The sequence below is a fragment of the Thrips palmi genome, unplaced genomic scaffold (genome assembly GCF_012932325.1).
Source record: "Thrips palmi isolate BJ-2018 unplaced genomic scaffold, TpBJ-2018v1 HiC_scaffold_12, whole genome shotgun sequence".
NCBI classification, from domain to species: Eukaryota; Metazoa; Arthropoda; class Insecta; order Thysanoptera; family Thripidae; genus Thrips; species Thrips palmi.
The window spans coordinates 12,596,258-12,616,299 of NW_023144623.1; the positions used below are offsets into that span (position 1 = coordinate 12,596,258).

At 58.1% G+C, this 20,042-nt stretch overlaps 1 protein-coding gene across 12 annotated transcripts in view; it reads right to left on the reverse strand.

The window, feature by feature from the left end:
* LOC117640294 (TLD domain-containing protein 2) overlaps positions 1-20,042 on the reverse strand; it is a 156,562-nt gene that overhangs the window by 90,454 nt on the left and 46,066 nt on the right. For 3 of the 12 annotated variants that reach the window (XM_034376660.1, XM_034376669.1, XM_034376662.1), the window contains exon 1: positions 16,051-16,188. The exons of 1 other annotated variant lie outside the window; for it this stretch is intronic. In XM_034376660.1, the coding sequence (XP_034232551.1) occupies positions 16,051-16,184 (134 nt within the window). In that variant the 5' untranslated portion in view covers positions 16,185-16,188. Of the gene's footprint in view, positions 1-993; positions 1,187-16,050; positions 16,189-20,042 lie in introns of those variants that run through there. 8 more of the 12 variants (XM_034376661.1, XM_034376670.1, XM_034376673.1 and 5 more) reach the window with 6 other exon arrangements.

Consider the following 20,042-nt stretch of genomic DNA (forward strand, 5'->3'; position numbering starts at 1 on the left):
TTTGCTCCCTCAACGGGCAATTGGTCTTTGAACCTTCCTTTAGCATGCCTTTGTTACGGAGTGTGATTATCAGTCTTAGTTTGGGAGCAGCATTGTCTCAAAGTTTACCAAAACGGTCAGAAATGTCTTTGAAAAATCGTGTTTTGGGCCGATTTTAAGCAGCCACTGCGTCTGACCCGAGGCGGTATTTCGTCCTCCTTCAACGGGCAATTGGTCTTTGGACCTTCCTTTAGCATGCCTTTGTTACGGAGTGTGATTATCGGTCTTAGTTTGGGAGCAGTATTGTCTCAAAGTTGGCCGAAACGCTCAGAAATGTCTTTGAAAGACCGTTGTGACTGCGTTTTGGCCAACTTTGAGACAATACTGCTCCCAAACTAAGACTGATAATCGCATTCCGTAACAGAGGCATGCTAAAGGAAGGTCCAAAGAACAATTGCCCGTTGAGGGAGCAAAATGCCCGGCTCGGATCAGACGCAGTGGCTGCTTAAAATCGACCCAAAACATGATTTTTCAAAGACATTTCTGAGCGTTTTGGCCAACTTTGAGACAATACTGCTCCCAAACTAAGACTGATAATTGCACTCCGTAACAAAGGCATGCTAAAGGAAGGTCCAAAGACCAACTGCCCGTTGAGGGAGCAAAATGCCCGCCTCGGATCAGACGCTGTGGCTGCTTAAAATCAGCCCAAAACACGATTTTTCATAGACATTTCTGAGCGTTTTGGCCAACTTTGAGACAATACTGCTCCCAAACTAAGACTGATAATTGCACTCCGTAACAAAGGCATGCTAAAGGAAGGTCTAAAGACCAATTGCCCGTTGAGGGAGCAAAATGCCCGCCTCGGATCAGACGCCGTGGCATGTTAAAGGAGGGGTCCCGTGGAGTCACGAAATTTTTCCTGGGGGTCGCGAAAATTTTTGGCTTCAAATTTGGGGTCGCGAGACGAGAAAGGTTGAGAACCGCTGGCTTAGCCTCTGGGGCCGCCAGACTCACCGACTCTTGTCCGAGGCGAAGATGTTCCACCACGAGGGCCGCTTCTCGCGGGGCTTGCCAGGCGCGCCGACCTCCGAGTCGGACAGTGTGGCGGGGGAGATGACTCCCTTCCTGCGCTTGCGCTCCAGCTTGGTCACGTTCCAGGACCGGCGGCGTCCCTTGGCGCCCTTCTCCTCCAGGCCGGCGGGGAGGCCGGCGGGCAGGCCGGCGGGGAGGGCGAGCGCGGACGGCGTGGAGTCCCGGCGCCCGGAGGACGACGTCACGGACACCACGGAGCCGGCGGACTCGGAGCCGCGCCGGGAGCCGGAGTCCTTGGACGGGCGCCGCGACGCGAACAGCAGCCCCATGCCGAGGCCGCCGCCCAGGCCGCTGGCCGCCGAGCCGCGCCGGCTGCCGCCGCTGCTGGACGCGTACGACTCACGGCGCTCGTACGTCACGTCCGTGCTGTACTCGTCCACGGAGCCCAGGCCGCCCGCGCCGGCCAGCGTGATGGTCGGTGCGCTCCACTTCTTCTGCTTGGCGGGGCCGGCCGGCGGCAGTCCCGGCGGCAGCGCGGGGTTGTTGTTGGTGCCCATCTCCTGGCGGAGGAACAGTTCGGTGCCCGAGTCCATCTCGGTGAGGTGACGGTGACGACGACGGCGACCTTGACCTACTTCTCTCTGGCGGTCATCGTGGCGCTATCACACAGACGCGCGCTCACGGGCGTGGCTGCCGTGGCTTTCGGGACGTGATCTCGTTTCCGGGGAGCAGCGCTCGGGGCATCCTTCGGGAGGATAAACAAAACATTATAATGACACACTCTCACTCACGGACGCACGGCGGCGCGGCGAAGGAGGGAGAAGGCAAGGGTGGGGGTACCGGAAAGACTAAGGTCGGGGCGTTGGCCCGCGACGAAACAGACGGCGTGAGTCTCCCTACGCACTCCGATCCAGAGGGACGGGTCTCGCCTCGGCGAGCCCGGCGGCGAAACCCGCTTCCAGTGTACCAGTGTGTGGCCAAAGCTCAACAAAAAAGTTGCGAGTGGTTTGGTTCAGCAGAACTGCCGTCGATCAGAATCGTACAATGCAACTGAGACACTGCATATCGTGTATGCGTACGTAGCTTAGGAAGCTAAGGCTTCATTCAGAGGAACTCCACTCCTCCTCCACAAGCACTCGAACGAGTCGAGTTCGCAGTCTTTCAAGTACGGAGTAGCTCACAAACCCCGTAAGTCCGAAAGTCTTGGCATGGTGCAAACATGGAGAAGTCGACACCAAATTCCACACCTCCGCGTTTCAAACGCGAAGTTCTCCCAATTTTGTTTCACACGGTTTTCAAGCCAGCGAGACTATGTTTCGCCGGTGACAAGCCGGTGTCCCTGCTGGGCCACTGGAGTCTGTCGATCCAAGTCCTGGACTCCAAGTCCTGGACTCCAAGTCCTGGACTCCAAGTCCACGCCACGCAGCCAAAGCAAGAGGCAGACGGCTGGTCTCAAAGGCAAAGAAAGAAAAAAAACCACCAGATCCAATTTAGACTTCAAACGGACAATAACTTTCACTGCACTCTTTTTTTGCGACTGGAACGCGGCATCGCCGCGCCACTGGCAGACACTACGGCCACGGCTCCGCCGTGCTTCGCCTTGCCGGAGACTCTAGCAGAGACTCTCAGCCAATTACACAATTATCACTAAACGGTCGCCAAGTCGCGGGCCTTGCGCGGGGCCGAGCCGAGCCGAGCCGAGCCGAGCCGAGCCGAGCCGAGCCGGTCATGCCGGGCCGAGCCGAGCCGACCACGGCGGCGTGACACGAGACACGTACTGGACACTGGAGCCGCAGAGTTGCAGCTTGTTCCAAATTCGCAGCTAACTACAAGGGACTCGGCGACTCTCTGAACAAACAACTCGACCACCTCAGTCGAGGTCTGAATCGGACTGAGGCGGGCGGGGCGCGGGGCGCTCGAGGCAGTGCCGCGTCGGGGCGGGGCGTGGCGGGGCGGGGCGTGGCGGGGCGGGGCGTGGCGGGGCGTGGCGGGCGGTGGCGTGGCGGGCGGGCGTGGCGGGGCGTGGCGGGCGTGGCGGGGCGTGGGGGGCGGGCGGGGCGTGGCGGGGCGTGGCGGGGCGGGCGGGGCGGGGCGTGGCGGGGCGTGGCGGGGCGTGGCGGGGCGGGGCGTGGCGGGGCGTGGCGGGGCGTGGCGGGGCGGGCGTGGCGGGGCGTGGCGGGGCGTGGCGGGGCGTGGCGGGGCGTGGCGGGGCGGGGCGTGGCGGGGCGTGGCGGGGCGTGGCGGGGCGTGCCGGGGCGTTCTCGCAGGGACGGGCCACGGAGGCGAGGTCACTTCGCAGGCAACAACAAGTGCGCGTTTTCGATGAGTTTCACAGCAGGAATGCGACGCACAGGGCTATCGAGTGACTCCTCCGAGGTCAGGGCTGCACCGAGTTCATCCTTCTCCAGTTTACGGCCACAAACAAGTGAGCCGTATACTCCAAGGTGGGACCCGGGGGACTCCAGATCCCGAATGCGAGGTAAAAGAGTGAGACATGTCTGCTATGGAGTTTCTTTGGCTTTTGAACAGCAAAGTAAATACGCTGCAAAGGCCTCAGGCCTGCATCCAAGTCTCGCCTCAAAAAGTTTGACTACTGCAGTGTTGTCATCTTCAAGCGCGATTTCTCATAGCGGCCGCCGCTCTTCCTAGCACCTCGCCAGTGTAGGCGCAGCCCCGCATCTCTACGTGCAATTAGTCGCGTCGCGAATCCTCGCCCCGCCGCACGCATCGCGCACGGCCGTGACTGCCAATACGTCGGTTCGCCTAGCGTTTGCACACGCACGTCCCGTCTCTCTCGCGCTCGTCGGGCGTGCCGAGGGTGTGCGAGAGACGGGGCACTGCTCTCCGGAGGCGGCGCGCCGCGTCGCGTGCGCCTGCATACGGATGGCGGCAACAAAACCAGATCACATGACGGGCCGGCCAGCCGCTCTAGGCCAGGCGGATCCAGGCGCAGCCCGGCGAGGGGGGGAGCCGCCATTTACACACGGTAATCGATTTCCAGAGGGGAGAAACGTTGCAAGGTATGCATGTTTGTGCGTTTTGCCTGTGTATGTGTGCGCATGAGTGTATATGACAGGTGTGTGCGTGTTTGTGTGTTTGTGTGTGTGTGTGTGTGTGTGTGTGTAGTGAGCCGCAAATGCGTAAAATCCGTGTCTGTGGCGTATATTCATGGCAAGTGTACGGTGAGGTGCACTCGCGAAGATGTGTCCGTGTGTTTATGACGAGGTGTGGGTGCCCGCCGTGTGTAGGTGTGTGCGTGTGTAGGTATGTGTAGTTGTGTGTAGGTGTGTGTGTGTGTGTGTTTGTGTGTGTGTGTGTGTGTGTGTGTGTGTGTGACCGGCACGCCGCGGGTGCGGGTGGTGCACAGCCGCCGCTGGAGCTGGAATGCCCCCAGAGGATGAATGGCGCTCCGGGAACGAGTCGGGTGAATTAGATTGACCCAGGCGAGGCACGGCGAGGCACGGCGAGGCCGCGCGCCGCTCCGGGGATTTGCCCATAACTCACCACCTGTGCGGCATCTTTGCGGACAACGTGCCGCGTGTTGTTTGCCAGTGTGCGCGCACTCCATCACGCCTCTACAGAGTCATTTCATCGCCGGGCTGCGGAGTGGACACTATCCGCAGCCAGCCCTCGCAACGAGGTGATTCCTTGTCGCATTTTCATATTCACCTGATTCGAAACGTCGAGCTTGAATCGGTCAAGTGACAGACTTCCAACCAAGCCCGAGCTAAACCAAACACGAATTTCTCGCAATATTGCACTCTCAGTTTCGACCTGATACATGCTCCGCAGTCAAACGAGCCTCTGGTTCGCAATAAAATGAAAATTATGCTTTGTAGGAACCTGATAGAGTGAAGCCCGTGAAGCAAGTCCCGGCTTCTCCGAGCGCATTCTTCCTCCCGGCAGCGCGGCGACTGCACCCTTGACACGGCCGCCCTTATTCCGAACGACCTGGCAACCGAGCCAGCATTCCGACACTCTATCTCTCTCTCGCACCCGGGCCGCACGCCCCGCGAGTGCGAGCGGGACGGAGCGACGAAAAACGACTCTCGGAATCAGTGTGCCTGGCGGCCGGCAGAGCAGAGCATTGCTGCAAGGACGCGCACCGTCTTGCCGCGCCGGCCGAGCCTCACCGCAAGCGCGGACTTGAGAGGGGGAACTCCTGTCGTTGCCCGGAGAAGGTCGCCGACTGGAAGGCGAGGAGGGCGTGCGTGTGTGTGTGTGTGTGTGTGTGTGTGTGTGTGTGTGTGTGTGTGTGTGTGTGTGTGTGTGTGTGTGTGTTTGCGCGAGTGGGCGATCGTGTGTGTGTATGTGCGTGTGGGTGAGGCAGGTGGAAGGCAAGTGCCCGCCAAACCTGAAGCAGGAAGACAACGGAAGGATCCGAAATTCGGTTCTGCTGGGGCTGGGTTCCGTCCGTCCCGTGTGTGCGTGAGAGAGAGTGAGAGTGAGAGAGAGAGAGAGAGAGAGAGAGAGAGAGAGAGAGAGAGAGAGAGAGAGAGAGAGAGAGAGAGAGAGAGTGTGTGTGTGTGTGTGTGGGTGAGGCAGGTGGAAGGCAAGTGCCCACCAAACCCGAAGCAGGAAGACAACGGAAGGATTCGAAATGCGGGTCTGTCGGGTCCCGTCGCTCGCGAAGGCGTTGGCATGGAGGTTGACATCTTGCGGGCGGGGAGGGTGGGGGTGGGGGTCCCGCAAGGGGTTGAGAAACAGAGAGAGTGAGAGAGGAGGCGGGCTGGCAGAAGAATGGGGCAGAGCGAGATGGAACTTGGAAACGCTGCGAGGTGTGTGAGGCTTGGGTGACAGGTGGCCACGTGGAGGGGGTAAGGGGGGGGGGGTAAGGGATGCGAGCCAAGTGGAGGGGGAAGGGGCGGGGGTCAGCTTGTCAAGCTGAGGGCGCGGCACGTCGCTTCACCACCATAAAGCGTTACAGTACAAAAGGACAGATGTCCCCCTCCCCCCTCTTTTTATTAATTTTCCTTTCACCGCCGCCGTCCCGGCTGAAAACGGATAAAAAGCCGCACAATGGACGGTCATTTTCGCCGCTTCTCTCGCGCGGCCCTGAGCGGCCCCGGAAGTATAGGAAGGTACAATACGGCGTGAAAAATAGTACCGCCACGGCCAAGGGCTGCATGGTGTGCCGTTTTCGCGACATTTTCTCGTGTGCGTGTGAGTGTGTGTGTGTGGGGGGGGGGGAGTCGAACTCGTTATTTCAGTGCCACCTTGGTATCTGATCCAGAATACTCGGAAAAAGTCCTCCCTCCCCTCTTTCCCGGCCAGCCATAGGAGACCACACGAGGCTGCGCGAGGGCCGCTCTTATAATTCAACCTCACAGATCGATAGGAGTCAGTCATTCGTTGAGTGGTTCGCAATTGGGGGAGAAAATCGAAGAATTCATCAACTATTCATCGTCTGTTTGTTTTGACTGTTCGGCCAGTGAGGGAGGACCGGCCCGGCCCGGGCCGCTAGAATAACACGCGCCCGGCAAAACGTAAGCAACACGTGTGCAACACGCTGGACACGGGGAGGGAGGGCCGCAGAGGGGTGGGGGGGACAGCGTCACCACTGTGCAAAAAGACGGCACGCGCCTTGGCCACCGCCACCCCGACGGGACGCCCCGTGAGTGCGAGAGAGACAGAGCGACGAAAGCCCTGTTCGGAGAGGGCCTGCCGGTTGGCCGCTGGGCTGGCTGCCAACAAGTAGCCCCGGGAAAGGCGCGCAGAAAGAAGACACGCAAAACACGCTGCAGGGCCACTGCCTCACGCTCTCCGAAAAAGAGTCTCAGACACTAGGGATACTACAGCAAAACCACAACAAACATTGGTAATTATTGTGCTTTCAAAGTGCAAGTCAATGAGACTGGAATGACGAGTAAATCTGGGTGCACACAGCTCATTGTACTTTTCGCTATTTTGGGCACTATTCGTTTCAGTGTTCGCGATCGCAGATCAAAGCAGCGGTATGCTTTCAATGCCTCGAACGAAACTGGCACACCGTTTGAGTCAGCAACTCCCCTACACTTTTCCGCCGCGTGTTTGATGGACACTGCGCACTTCGACTCGCCGCCACAACCCCAACGGCACAAACAATCCCGAGTACAGTTACACTGGCTGAACCGACAGGCAGGATGGTCTGGTTACGTGAGTCACGGCGCTAGTTGACGTTTATTCCAAAGTTCCGGCCGCGGACCCAGACGCCGAGCGGAGCGCAGCACAGAGGGCCAGAGGACCGGTGGAGGCGGTCGAAACCCCGCACGCGTTTTGAGCTCCAGAGTCGCTAAATTGGACTCGAACCGAACGTGTGACCCCACCAATGGATTGCTCTCCGAATGAGGAATCCATTGGTGGGGGTCACACGTTTGGTTTGAGTCCTGTTTGGCGACTCTTGAGCTCAAAACGCGTCCAGAGTTTTACCCGACGGTGCCGGTCTTCTGGCCCACTGTGCTCAGCCGCGCCGCAGTTGGAGTCGGCTCCAAAGCGAAACGCGCGCGGAGTTCCAAAGCAAAGGTTACAAATGGCGCCGGCAGACGACGTATGACAAAAGAGCGTATGTCAGCGTGTCGCAAAGCGTCGGATGCTGGCGCAACCTTTCGCGAGAAAAACCAAGCTGCAGTGCCACCGTTCTTGTCCTCCGGGTAATTTACCGTCAGACACAGTGCGCTCACTGTCGTTTGAGAGTTAATCAATTCCATTTAATGCTTCATTTTTTCGCTCGACACTGAGATTAAAATTTAGCACGCGCTCTGTAAAAAACATGTTCATCACCTGATCGTGTCAGCGAAAAAATGCTGAAAGATTTAAGCGCGGTCGCTGCGACCGAATCCCGCGGCCCACTGTGAACGGCTCGGCTCTCTCCGGGTGGGCGGAGGGCGCGCGAGGCAACTGACCCAAAATCAGAAGCCGAGCATGAAATTGGCAATACGCGGTGTTGTGATGGCTTCCCCCGGATTCCGAGTCCCCCAGTGGCAGCGGCAAGCGCAGCGCCGCGACGCTCTCCTCCAATAGAAGGCACCGTTTTTTTTTTCATTTCTCCTTTGAAATCATCCCCGCTTCCCCTTGCAGTGTACTCGTGGGGGTGTCCGCCCGGCCGCCCGGCCCACTTCGCGGCGCTGGCGCGGCCTGGCGCTGGTCAGTGCCGCGGCGTGTCGCCCATCTATAAATACTCGCGCAGTACTTATTAATAAGGGCCAGACGCCCAAAAGAAGGCAAATAAACAAGGACGACCGCGCGATGCAGATTTCGCGAGCAGTCCAGTGGCAGGCACAGGGGCGACAGTGACAGTAGACAGCGGACAGTGACAGATACAGCCCCGGTCGAAAAACGAGCATGTACGTCGAATATTTCCGAGCCACATTGTGGTTTTCTTTTAGAGACAGCAGCAGCATTAACCCTGCCGAACTTGGTTTCGAAAATTACAGCTTGACAAGAAGCCACGTTTTCTGAACCCGACTCTGAGTTCAAGATTGTTTTTTTTTTTTTTTCGTCAGAGAGCGGGATAACCGCTATCCGCGATGAACACCAAACTTCTCAGTCGTTTCGCCCTCACAGAGAGGCACCCCGTTTCCGAGCAGCCGAGCCCAGTCTATGCAACGGGGCCACTGGCATTCCGGATGCAGCGGTCCGTACTTTTGGCGGGGCTGCCGGTCTGCCGGTCCCGCAGCGCATGACAGGTGGACGACGGCCAAACGCGACGCGCCTTGCGACGCGTTGCCTCGGCGCGCGCCAACAGATGAAAAATTCACCTGGTGTTAATTAATTCGACATGACTCGGGTCCCTGCCTTCGGCCCCGCTCGCCTTCGGGCGCCTTCGGGCGCCTTCGGGTGTGGTCAGAGAGGCCGCGGGCGAAAAAGCGACAGCGCTTCGGTATTTATGAACCCCGGGCTGCAGCCGAGTCGCCAGCATGCAAGGTTCAAGTGGCACACTGTGAAACACGGTTCATTGAAACAGCCTTAGGACTTTTGAGTTCCCCTTGAATACATACCAGCGAATTGTACTGTATTTTCGTGAATAAAACAATACGACCAAGAAAATAAACAAAAATTTATGCACTCTCAAAACCTTACAAACGTTTCGGGCCTCACAAAGAAAAGCAGCTTGTTATAACAAAGTATTTTGAGCATTCACAGGCTTACAAAGAAAATACTTCATAATTGAAAAACTTTTTCTTCCTATAAGAAACTAAATAGTTTGTGCCTTACATTTGCTCAAAATACTTCAAAAGGTTGTTTCTGAGTGTTTTTTTAACCCAACTTTTCTTTTTTTCACAGTGCGAGCGACCGGAAGCCTTTTTTTCAGCAGGGAAGAGAAAAGTGTGGAGACGCCGCAGCACTTGAACTTGGGACTGTTACTGACCCCACACACACACTCTCTCTCTCTCTCTCTTTCTCACACACACACACACACACACACACACACACAGAGAGAGACACACAGACACACAGACACACAGACACACACACACGGCCTGACGCAAGGCGCCCAAGGCGCAGGAGGCAGATCATGCAAAACACGGCGTCGTTTCCGCGCCTCGGCCTTGGACGGCCTTGGGTCGTAATGAGTCGGTTACAGTGAGGAAAGCGGGAAGGAGTTCACACTATGGCATCGCTATCGAGAGAGACTGACAAGGGGAGAAAAAACGCAACAATTAAATTTAGAGAATGCTAACGCCCATAGTTTTCGAGCTACGCCGTCTGATTGTTCACAATTGGCCATTTGTGTCTGACAATTCGCCGCGTCGATAACAGAATGAAACGGTGTTATGTCGTTTCGGAACATGGCCAAGGCGGCGGGCGGGACAGTCCGAGACAAAACACGGCCAGAGCCTTTCCCACGGCTAGGCCTATGGCCTGCCTGTGTCGTGCCTGAGTCTTGCCTGAGTCCTGCCTGAGTCCTGCCTATGGCCCCTTGCCAGGCCGCGCGGCTAACTTAATAATATGTAGGGGATCACGACCGACGTGACCCCTATGGGACCTGTGCGCCAAGGCGTCTGTGCCAGTGGGACAGTGACTGCCTTGCAAGGCACAGTGCGCCGCCACACCGTGACACGCCGCACCATGGACGCGGTGGACATGACTGCATCGGCGTCCCAAGGTGACCGGGAGGGCGCCTGTCACGCTCCCAACCGTGCCCATCCCTAAGCCCGGTATGCATCATGCATAAGTACAATTTTGTACGTGACCTCACACAACTTGGTGCAGTTGAAATTTTTCGTACACATTTGCTTGCATGGTGGCACAAATTCATGCAAAATTTCGAAAAATGGAAGTACGGAAAGCACCGGAAAGCACGCATACGTGAAACCACGTGAAAATTGTGTCAAGGAATGAAGAGTGTGGCCACAACAGCCACATCCAGAAAACTACCCTTGTCCCCAGAAAATGGGATACAAATTACTGAATGTTTCTTTTTTTTTTTTACAAACATTAATGGTTGGTATTGCCATGAACAAAGCTGTCCGGGTGAAGATCGTACACAACTTTTTATACCCACAAAGCCCGACGGGGATTTCCAAGCTTCTTTCGAGCAGTGAGGCTATACAAACACGCCGTAGATAAATATGTGCATGTTTTCGAAAATATCCCTATCAGCGCAAAGGTGTGTACAATGTCCTGCAGCTGCCGCTGTCGCTGCGCGGCCCGAAGGACCGAAGCGGCCCGCAGTCCCCCGACCGGCCGGCCGCTGCAAGAGCAGACATTTAACAGGCTGCCAAAAGCAGAGGGAAACAAATGCACCCCTTCTGTTTATCTTGCGGACGAATAACATTTTTTAACCCGCGTGCCCCTCTGCATTCGCCTCTCATCCGTCCAAAAAAAAGGCTCCATTGGAGCGCTACACTCTAGGCCGATGGCCGTCGTGTTTGCCGCGTTTTGTAAAAATGGTCGCGCGTCGGACCGCCGTGCCAACGCACCAAGGACCCTCAAAGCAGCCAACTTGGCGAACAAAAATAACTAATTTTAGCGGTGCTGGCAAGGCGCAGCCTGGCGGGGAGTGGCGCGGTCGCTGTGGCGGGGCGGGGCGGGGCGGGGCGGGGCGGGGCGGGGCGCGGCGGGGCGGGGCGGGGCGGGGCGGGGCGCGGCGTGGCGCGGCGTCTGTCCCCGCACACTGCCCAGTCAGCACGTGCTGTTTACCAACACAGACACCCCGTGGGCGGGGTGGGGCGTGGTGGGGCGGGGCGCTGCGGGGCGCCCGGAGGAATTTCTGGAGTTTATGGAGAGGCCAATGTGCAAGCCTAGGAGAACTTTGTCAAAAAATAAAAATGCTAATTTCTCTCAATTTTATTTTAACGCGCTGAAAATAGAATTTATTCGCCGTGGTCACGGGAAAGGCCCTCGGTGTCATCGCCAGCTCACTTCTCAATTTCCCATTTTCCTTCTTTCCCATCGCCACGTGCAGGGTGGGACAGTGTGGGAGGTGGAAAGAGAGGCTGCGCGTCATCTAGATTATATGAATACCTCCAGCAAGTTTGATGCCTGTTGCTTAATACATCCTTGAACACTGGCGTTCGGACAAATGGGACGTACAACTTTTGAACAAGCCGCACGCGCCTTGCCCACGGCTAGGCCGTCCGTCGCCGCGCCCGGTCCAAAGTCAGGACACTGCCGTCACAAAGCCCATGGTCGCTGCATGACTAGGGCCCCACGTGGCCATGGTGCCCCATGGTTATTTCAGACGACAACACACTGGAACGTCGGGCGGCTCGCCGCGACAGGGCAAGGCAGGCCTAGACACGGCACGACGCATCACGGCCTGCAGACTGATTCCGAGAGTCGTCTTCGTCGCTCTGTCTCTACCCCACCCATGGGGCGTTCCGTATGGGTGCCAGAGAGACAGAGCGGCCAAAACGCCTCTCAGTGTGCCGGCGCGTCGACCCGGCCGGCCGGAGCCGCGTCATGGTGGCGGCTTTTGCGTCGGACCGCCTCTTGCCCTTCACCGAGTGCAGCTCGGAGTGCAGCGTGGCAGCGCCCGGCAGCGCCAAGCAGCGCCAAGCAGCGCCGACAAACAAAGACGCGTCCATTCAGCAGACGGCCGACCGGCCGGGTGGACGGGTACTCGCCGCCCACTTCGACCGGATTTTTAGAATTTACTGACGAAAAAAGAAAAAACTGAACAAACTTTCAAAAAAAAGGAGAAAAAGGAAAGATAAATTTCTTAAAGGAAAAAAAATAAAATTTACATTAATTTTTCTGATTCCGTCGCCACAAATTTATAAAGTACAGAAGACTTTTAACCAAAAATATCAGCAAAATTCACAAGGTTCAACAAACCTAGCGAAAGTTTTAGACATCCTCACCACACGCACGTCAAGGATGACGTCGGGGCGAACATTGGCTCAAGAAATCAACTTCTCTGGCGCCAGATTCTCCGTGCGGCTGCTGCCAGTTTACAGCGCGACGCACACACCTAACATTGTGGCAATTCCAACTCGAAACTTGAAGGGGGGAGGGGGCGGGGGGTTGAGGAGGCAGCCGTCAACAGGATCAAGTAGGGGGCGTGGAGGAGAAGGAGAGAGAGGGGGGGGATAGTGACGAGTGAGGATAGGGATGGGACGGGGGATGAAAAAGGTGACGTGGATGAAGCAGAGAGAGAGAGGGAGAGAGAGGGAGAGGGAGAGGGAGAGGGAGAGGGAGAGGGAGAGGGAGAGAGAGAGGGAGAGAGAGAGAGAGAGAGAGAGAGAGAGAGAGAGAAATGCTTGCCTCGGAAACGGCTCGCCGAGGCCGGAGGGCGCGGAGGGCGCCTCCCCAAACACGGCGGCCCGTCACGGCGCCATGTGCCCGCAGATGGCTCGCTTGATAAACAATAACCAGGACGCCAGGTTTCCCGGTTCGCCCAGCACCACCCCGCAGACCGACGCCGAACGCCGCTCCGTCTCCCTCGCACCCCCTGCGGTCCGGGCCGCGAGTGCGAGAGAGACCGCGACGCCCCACCCCCAGCTCTTCTTCCGCAAACAGGCAACAAAGCCTCTTCCTCCCCCCACCCCCTCCACCGCCCGTAGGCCCTACGCCTTGACGGAGTGCGGTTGGTTTCACGTTGAGGCAGGGCGCCAATATCTCCACCAGGGGCGGCACAAACAGGTGAGGGGGTGGGGTGCGTAGGGCGGGGCGGGTAGATGGGACCTTCGGGCGAGGAAAGGTTGTGGCGGCGGAAGGGGGGGGGGGGCAGGCGTCCGTTCAAACAAAGACACCATAGGCGTGCGCGCGTTTTCAGCCTTGCAGCCCCACGGGGGCGGTTCGCCCGTATCGGACACGCTAAGAGAAAGGCTGCGCTCAAAATAAGAGAAAGAGACAGGAGCAGCAGTGGTGGTGGCGGCGGTCCGGGACTCCCGGAGGGAAACTTCCATTGCCATTCCCAGTTGGCTGAGCGCGGCGGCGCTAGTGGGGCCTTCAAAAGCCCCGCCTGGCCCTAGCGGCCCTGGCCCCGCAGTGCAGATGACTGTCTGCTCCAAACTGCCCCCGCTACCCTCGGGCCAGGGGCCTTTCTTCTTGACCCGCCCCTACTCCACACTCCGCCTCTCCCTCCCTCCCTCCCTCTCTCTCTCTCTCTCTCTCTCTCTCTCTCTCTCTCTCTCTCTCTCTCTCTCTCTCTCTCTGACCGCCTCGCCGGAGCGTTCTCTCTCTGCTCGTGGTTCAGGCCCTGGCATGTAAGCGCGACCACCGCGGCTGAATGTGGCGGGGCGGGGCATTCAAGGGGTGGTATTGCAGTGTCCAGTCCAGGCCAAACCGGCCCGGCCCACGGCCGTAAAAAAACGGGGAGGGGGCGGGGCGGGGTGGGGCGGGGTGGGGCGGGGTGGGGCGGGGTGGGGCCGGGGTGGGGGTGGGGCGGGGCGGGGCGCGACAAGGCGGGGCGGGACCGGGGCAGGACATTCCCGCTTTGTCGCCTGCACATCCCGTGTGAGACATACGAGCCGGATTGAAAGGAGCTGCAAAAAAGGGGCGATGCGGGCTGAGGGGCAAAGGGGGGCGCAAGTGGAGGAAAGTGGGGAAGAGGCGCGCAAGTGGGGAAGAGCAGGGGAAGTGGGGAAAAGTCAAGGGAAGAGGCGTCAGTGGGGAAGAGAGGCGCAAGTGGGAGAAGAGAGGCGCAAGTGGGAGAAGAGAGGCGCAAGTGGGAGAAGAGAGGCGCAAGTGGGAGAAGAGTGGCGCAAGTGGAGGAAAGTGGTGCAAGTTGGGGGGAGGGCGGAGCAAGTGGAGAAGAATGAAGAGTGGCTCAAAAGGGGAGTGACGAAGAGTGTCGCAAGTGGAGAAACGCGTGGGGTAAGTGGTGCAGAAGAGCTGTGGGAAAGTGGGGAGGGCCTAGGCCAGCGGTTCTCAACCTTTCTCGGCTCGCGACCCCAAATTTGTAGCCAAAAATTTCCGCGACCCCCAGGAAAAGTTTCACGACCCCACGGGACCCCTCCTTTAGCATGCCACTGCGTCTGATCCGAGGCGGGCATTTTGCTCCCTCAACGGGCAATTGGTCTTTGGACTTTTGTTTAGCATGCCTCTGTTACGGAGTGCGATTATCAGTCTTAGTTTGGGGGCAGTATTGTCTCAAAGTTGGCCAAAACGCTCAGAAATGTCTTTGAAAAATCATGTTTTGGGTCGATTTTAAGCAGCCACTGCGTCTGATCCGAGCCGGGCATTTTGCTCCCTCAACGGGCAATTGTTCTTTGGACCTTCCTTTAGCATGCCTCTGTTACGGAATGCGATTATCAGTCTTAGTTTCGGAGCAGTATTGTCTCAAAGTTGACCAAAACGCTCAGAAATGTCTTTGAAAAATCATGTTTTGGGTCGATTTTAAGCAGCCACTGCGTCTGATCCGAGCCGGGCATTTTGCTCCCTCAACGGGCAATTGTTCTTTGGACCTTCCTTTAGCATGCCTCTGTTACGGAATGCGATTATCAGTCTTAGTTTGGGAGCAGTATTGTCTCAAAGTTGACCAAAACAGTCACAACGGTTTTTCAAAGACATTTCTGAGCGTTTCGGCCAACTTTGAGACAATACTGCTCCCAAACTAAGACCGATAATCACACTCCGTAACAAAGGCATGCTAAAGGAAGGTCCAAAGACCAATTGCCCGTTGAAGGAGGACGAAATACCGCCTCGGATCAGACGCAGTGGCTGCTTAAAATCGGCCCAAAACACGATTTTTCAAAGACATTTCTGACCGTTTTGGTAAACTTTGAGACAATACTGCTCCCAAACTAAGACTGATAATCACACTCCGTAACAAAGGCATGCTAAAGGAAGGTTCAAAGACCAATTGCCCGTTGAGGGAGCAAAATGCCCGCCTCGGATCAGACGCAGTAGCTGCTTAAAATCGGCCCAAAACACGACCCCAGCTACCTCGCCGCGACCCCTTAAAATTTTTTCGCGACCCCACTTGGGGTCGCGACCCTAAGGTTGAGAACCACTGGCCTAGGCAACTTTTCCACGGGGTAGGGATGGAAACGGTGGCAGAAGCGCCGCGCTGTCAGTCATCTCATAAACGGCCCGCGTTATACTGCGGGTGTAAGAAAAAAAACAAAAGCAAAACGCTTTCCAGTCCCCGGGCGCAAAAAAAAAAGCAACAACAAAAACTTAACTCGCGGGCGATGCAACATATGAGAGAGGATCGAGCTGCATAAAAAGGGGGTTAGAGGCTCAGGCTCTCCTACACTTTACGACTTACTCAGCCAGGCGAGGCGTTGCTCCAGGCCGGTGGCGCTGGAGGCGCTGGAGGCACGCCCATATAAGTTTCGCTATCTGGCCGCACGCCTCCAGCGCGACCACACCGCACACAAGGAGCTCAGTTCCTTTTAAAGGCAAATCGCTCCGACGCCCCTCATCGACGTGCCTCGCCGGACAACGGGGACCAACGGGGACTTGGCAAGTGGTGGCCGGAGGGGCACAGTGGATTGGCCAGAAGACCGGTGGAGGCGGTCGAAACCTCGGACGCGTTTTGAGCTCCAGAGTCGGTAAACAGGGCTCGAACCGAAGGTGTGACCCCACCAATGGATTGCTCTACGAACGAGGAGTCCATTGGTGGGGTCACACGCCTTTTTAGCACCAACTTTGCAGTGTAGTACTCACAGGGTAGGCGACAACAGCGGCGAGTGCGGCGAGTGGTGGTGGTGGTGGAGGTGCAGGTGGGGGAAGTGGAGGTGGGGGAAGTGGGGCATGTGGGGCATGTGGGGGTGCAGGATCCTCCCCCACTTGACGGGCATGGCGGCAGCCTTGGTGCACCTTGGCGCCTTGGCGGCGGCCGGGCCGGGCGCGGCGCAGCGCGGCGGCGAGTCCCGGTGATCACCACGTCATCCGCGATCAAAACAACAACAATAACGGCCGCGCAGCTGCAACGCGCACTTGATCGGCACCCACGCTTCCGGCCGGCGGTGCACTGCAAGGCACTGCGCGTGCATAAGGCGAGGGGCACATCCAGCGACGACACACTGGGCACTACTCCGGGGCCTTGAGGCCGGCGGGGCAAGGCAGCAACAACAACAACAACAAGGCGGCGGGCTGGCGACGCGACGCACTCGGACGGTTCATAGCGACTGGACTGGCTGGCACACTGTCGGCGGCGGAGCGCGGCGCGCAGTGCAGCGTCGCCCGGCCGGAGGACCCGGCTCGGCTCGGCCCGCGCCGGCCGCTCTGTGCCGAGCTCGGCTGGGCGCCGCTCGGCGCCGCTCGGCTCGTCACGCGTCGCTCAGCGAAACAATATGAATCGGTCGCCGCTGTCGAGTGGACGCCGTGCCATTTCAGACGCGCTACAACGTCAGCGGTGCGATGGCCGCGAGCGTAGGAGCACCGAACTGCGGATCCAGGAACCGAGGTTCGGATGCCGGTGAGGGCAGTCCAGTATCAACAGTTTTCTTTTTAGCAGATGATACCTTTAGTACTTTAAAACGTACGTAAAACGTCCCTCCCTGGGTACAGCGCACAGAATAGCAACAATGCCTCACGGCTCGGCACGGCTCAGCGCGCTGGGGGCACGGCCCGGCGGTGCAAACCACAGCTCGGCTCGCACCAACACTGTCCAGCTCGCTTAGGTCTATGTATTTTTGAAAGTTGACATTCCCCCTCGCGCACTGGAAGAGCTCATTGGTTTGAACTACCCCTTGTCCACGCACACTTCCAACGCCCTCAGTGCGCCGCGGCAAAGCGCGTGTTGACTACGTACCGGTTCAATTTAAATGTGTATTTCTGCCATGCCGGTCGTTGCGCTTCTCAAAGCAACGGCGGCGGTGGCCAGGCCTCAAAGGTTGGACGTCGGCGGGTCCAGCGTCGCGTGGCAGACGCGGATTTTTTTCACCCCCCTCCACCATGACGGCCTTTGCCTTTGACAACCCTTTCCGTGCACGAGGATTGGGGGGGGGGGTGCCCGGCGGCGACAAAACTTCGCCATTTTCCCGAATTTCAGACTTGCGATCCTCTCAGACGGAAGAAGAAACTCCGGTCCTTGCAAGGACAAAAGTCAAAACTGTTTTTCGTTTGTGTTTTTTGGGTTTTTTTGTCGTTTGAATGGAGCTGTTTTCCTCGTGTTTTCAGAGTAACGGCCGCCGAAAATGTGACTTTTGTGGAAGGGTGCGCGCCAGGCCTTCCCTGGGCAGCGTTTCCATGGGAACCTCGGCAACCCGCCGGTCCGCACACGGCACCAGCACAGCGCCAGCACAGCGCCAGCAGCCCTTCGCAAATATAACACTACTTTTCACACATGGCGTGCGCAGCGCAAATACACTTTGTTCGTACACTGCTTCATGACATGCACTCTCTTTCCCTCTCTCCGGCCCCCCTCTCTCTTCCTCTGCCTCTCTCTCTCTCTCCTCTCTCTCTCTCTCTCTCTCTCTCTCTCTGACTCGCCCTCTGCCAAAGAGACCTCGCTGCGTCCCTGTCATATGAACGCACCAGATGGTGGCCGAGCCGCCACTACAAACTGTCACTCGCGAAAGAACTACTGACCCCATCAATACCCCTCGCACGAAATACGGGCTTGAGCACGCCGCAAAAAAAGGTCACTCCAGCAGCTGTATCTTCTCTCTTCGGCACAGTGCAGTTCGAGTCCCTGTCCGAGAGTACGGAAGGGCATCTAAAGAAATGGCCCTGTCAATGCGTCCGGAGTTTGTCCATAACGCAGGGGAGTGGTCGGTCAGGCCGGTGGAAGTACAGTGCATCAGTCGGCAGCGAAACGATCCGGCGATACCCCGTGCCCCGGCGACCCTCACGCCGGCCGTACGGGCGGTCCCTCGCGCGCGGAGTACCGACGACAGGGCCATTTCTTTCTTTTATGACTGATACGCGTCCGCAGCGGCCGGCGGGTCCACAGAGTCCCGGCACACCTCCGCCAAACGCGCGGACGAATAACACGCGCAAATATGCGAAAGGGCGACCGGCGAAATCCGAACAAAAAGCACCACTCCCGCCACAAAGAAACGCTCACGTGCCGCGACACTGAAAAAACAACATGCACGGACACACACTCACACACGCGAGAGGCACTCGCCTACACGCGGCGTAAAAAAGTGTCCACTTTAGGCTGCACACGCTGATGTCTTGCCACTTCGCACTGTCACATGCACTCGGCTTCATAATTCATGAGGCAACGGCGTGAAAATGAAAGAGAGGCTTCGTCGCGGTGGGACGGCATGGCGTGGCGAGGCGAGGCGAGGCGCGGCGTGACGACGCGTAGCACGGCATGAATGGCAAGACGATGTATTGAGAGGACGTCCCCGCCGAAGCCCGTCGGGGAACGGTCAGAGACGCGACGACGCTCGCCGGAACCTTCTTATTCTCGCTCCCCTGCTGACTGATTCCGAGCGGACGGTCATCTCTGTCTCTCTCGGACTCGCGGAGCGTCCCGTTATGAGTGCGAGAGAGTCAGACTGACGAGAGAGAGAGAGAGAGAGAGAGAGAGAGAGAGAGAGAGAGAGAGAGAGAGAGAGAGAGAGAGAGAGAGAGAGAGAGCGATCACCCTCCCCTCTAAGCGAGCTGCCCGTCCACTTTAGGCGAGACTTTGGCAAAACTTATTTGCCAAAACTTTGTTGACGACTAGCCTTTTGCCGGGTCGCGTCAAGACGGCCGGGACAAAAGCCCCGTGGAGTCGTGTCACCGCGTCGTCCGCGCCGGTTGCCGTCCGGGAGCTCTCCGCCGCCATTGTCCACCCGCCCCGCCCCGCCCCGCCCCGCCCCGCCCCGCCCCGCCCCGCCACACCAAGCGTCGCCATTCAAATTTTCCCGCTCACGGCATAACTCGCTGTGTGTTCGAGTGCCGGGCCGGAAGATACCACCACGGTTGCGTCGGCCGCCGAACCAGCAGCCCAATTTCCAAACATCGTTATTGTCGTTCTGTCTCTCTCGCACCGCCGCCCGCCACGGCTCGGCCCTGCGAGTGCGAGAGAGACAGCCTGCCGGAAACGCAAGTCCTCAATTAGCGCAGAAGGCGCCAAGTTTGGCCGTCGCGCTGCTTGTTGTGCTCCGACTTCGATCATCACTGGTCGCGCCAGTCTCTCTGTCTCTCTCGCACCCCCGCACGGGGCGGCGGCCGGGCCGCGGGAGCGAGAGAGACAGAGAGACTCCGCAGTCTGCCAACTTTGAAGAGGCCGCCATCCATCCGCGGCTTATTTACGAGCCGGATGGTGTCGACACCGCGAGCCGCGGGCCTGCACTGCGCTCTGTCTCTCTCTCGCGCGCGCATGGGGCGGCTCGTATCGGTGCGAGAGAGAGAGAGAGACAGAGCAGCTTCTCCGGAATCCGTCCGCTGGCACGCCCGCTGCAGGGCTAGGCCTGGCTGGGCCTGGCTAGGCCTCGAAAGGGGAGGGGAAGTGGCCCTGGAGACCTGGCTAGACGCGCTGGACGCGCTAGGCTCGCGGACACCTTTCGAGCTGTGGAGTCGGAGTCCTCGCAAGGGCATGAAGGCGACAAGGGACTGCCCTTCGAACGTTGAGTCCACTGGTATCGTTTGGTAGCGTTGCTGTTCAAAGACTCGGATGTTTTCGTGTTTTAGGTAGCAGCCCCGGACTCTTCTACAGGTCAAAACCGCGTTTTTAAGTGACGTCCACCTGAACTATGGTCTTCTGACCCACTGCT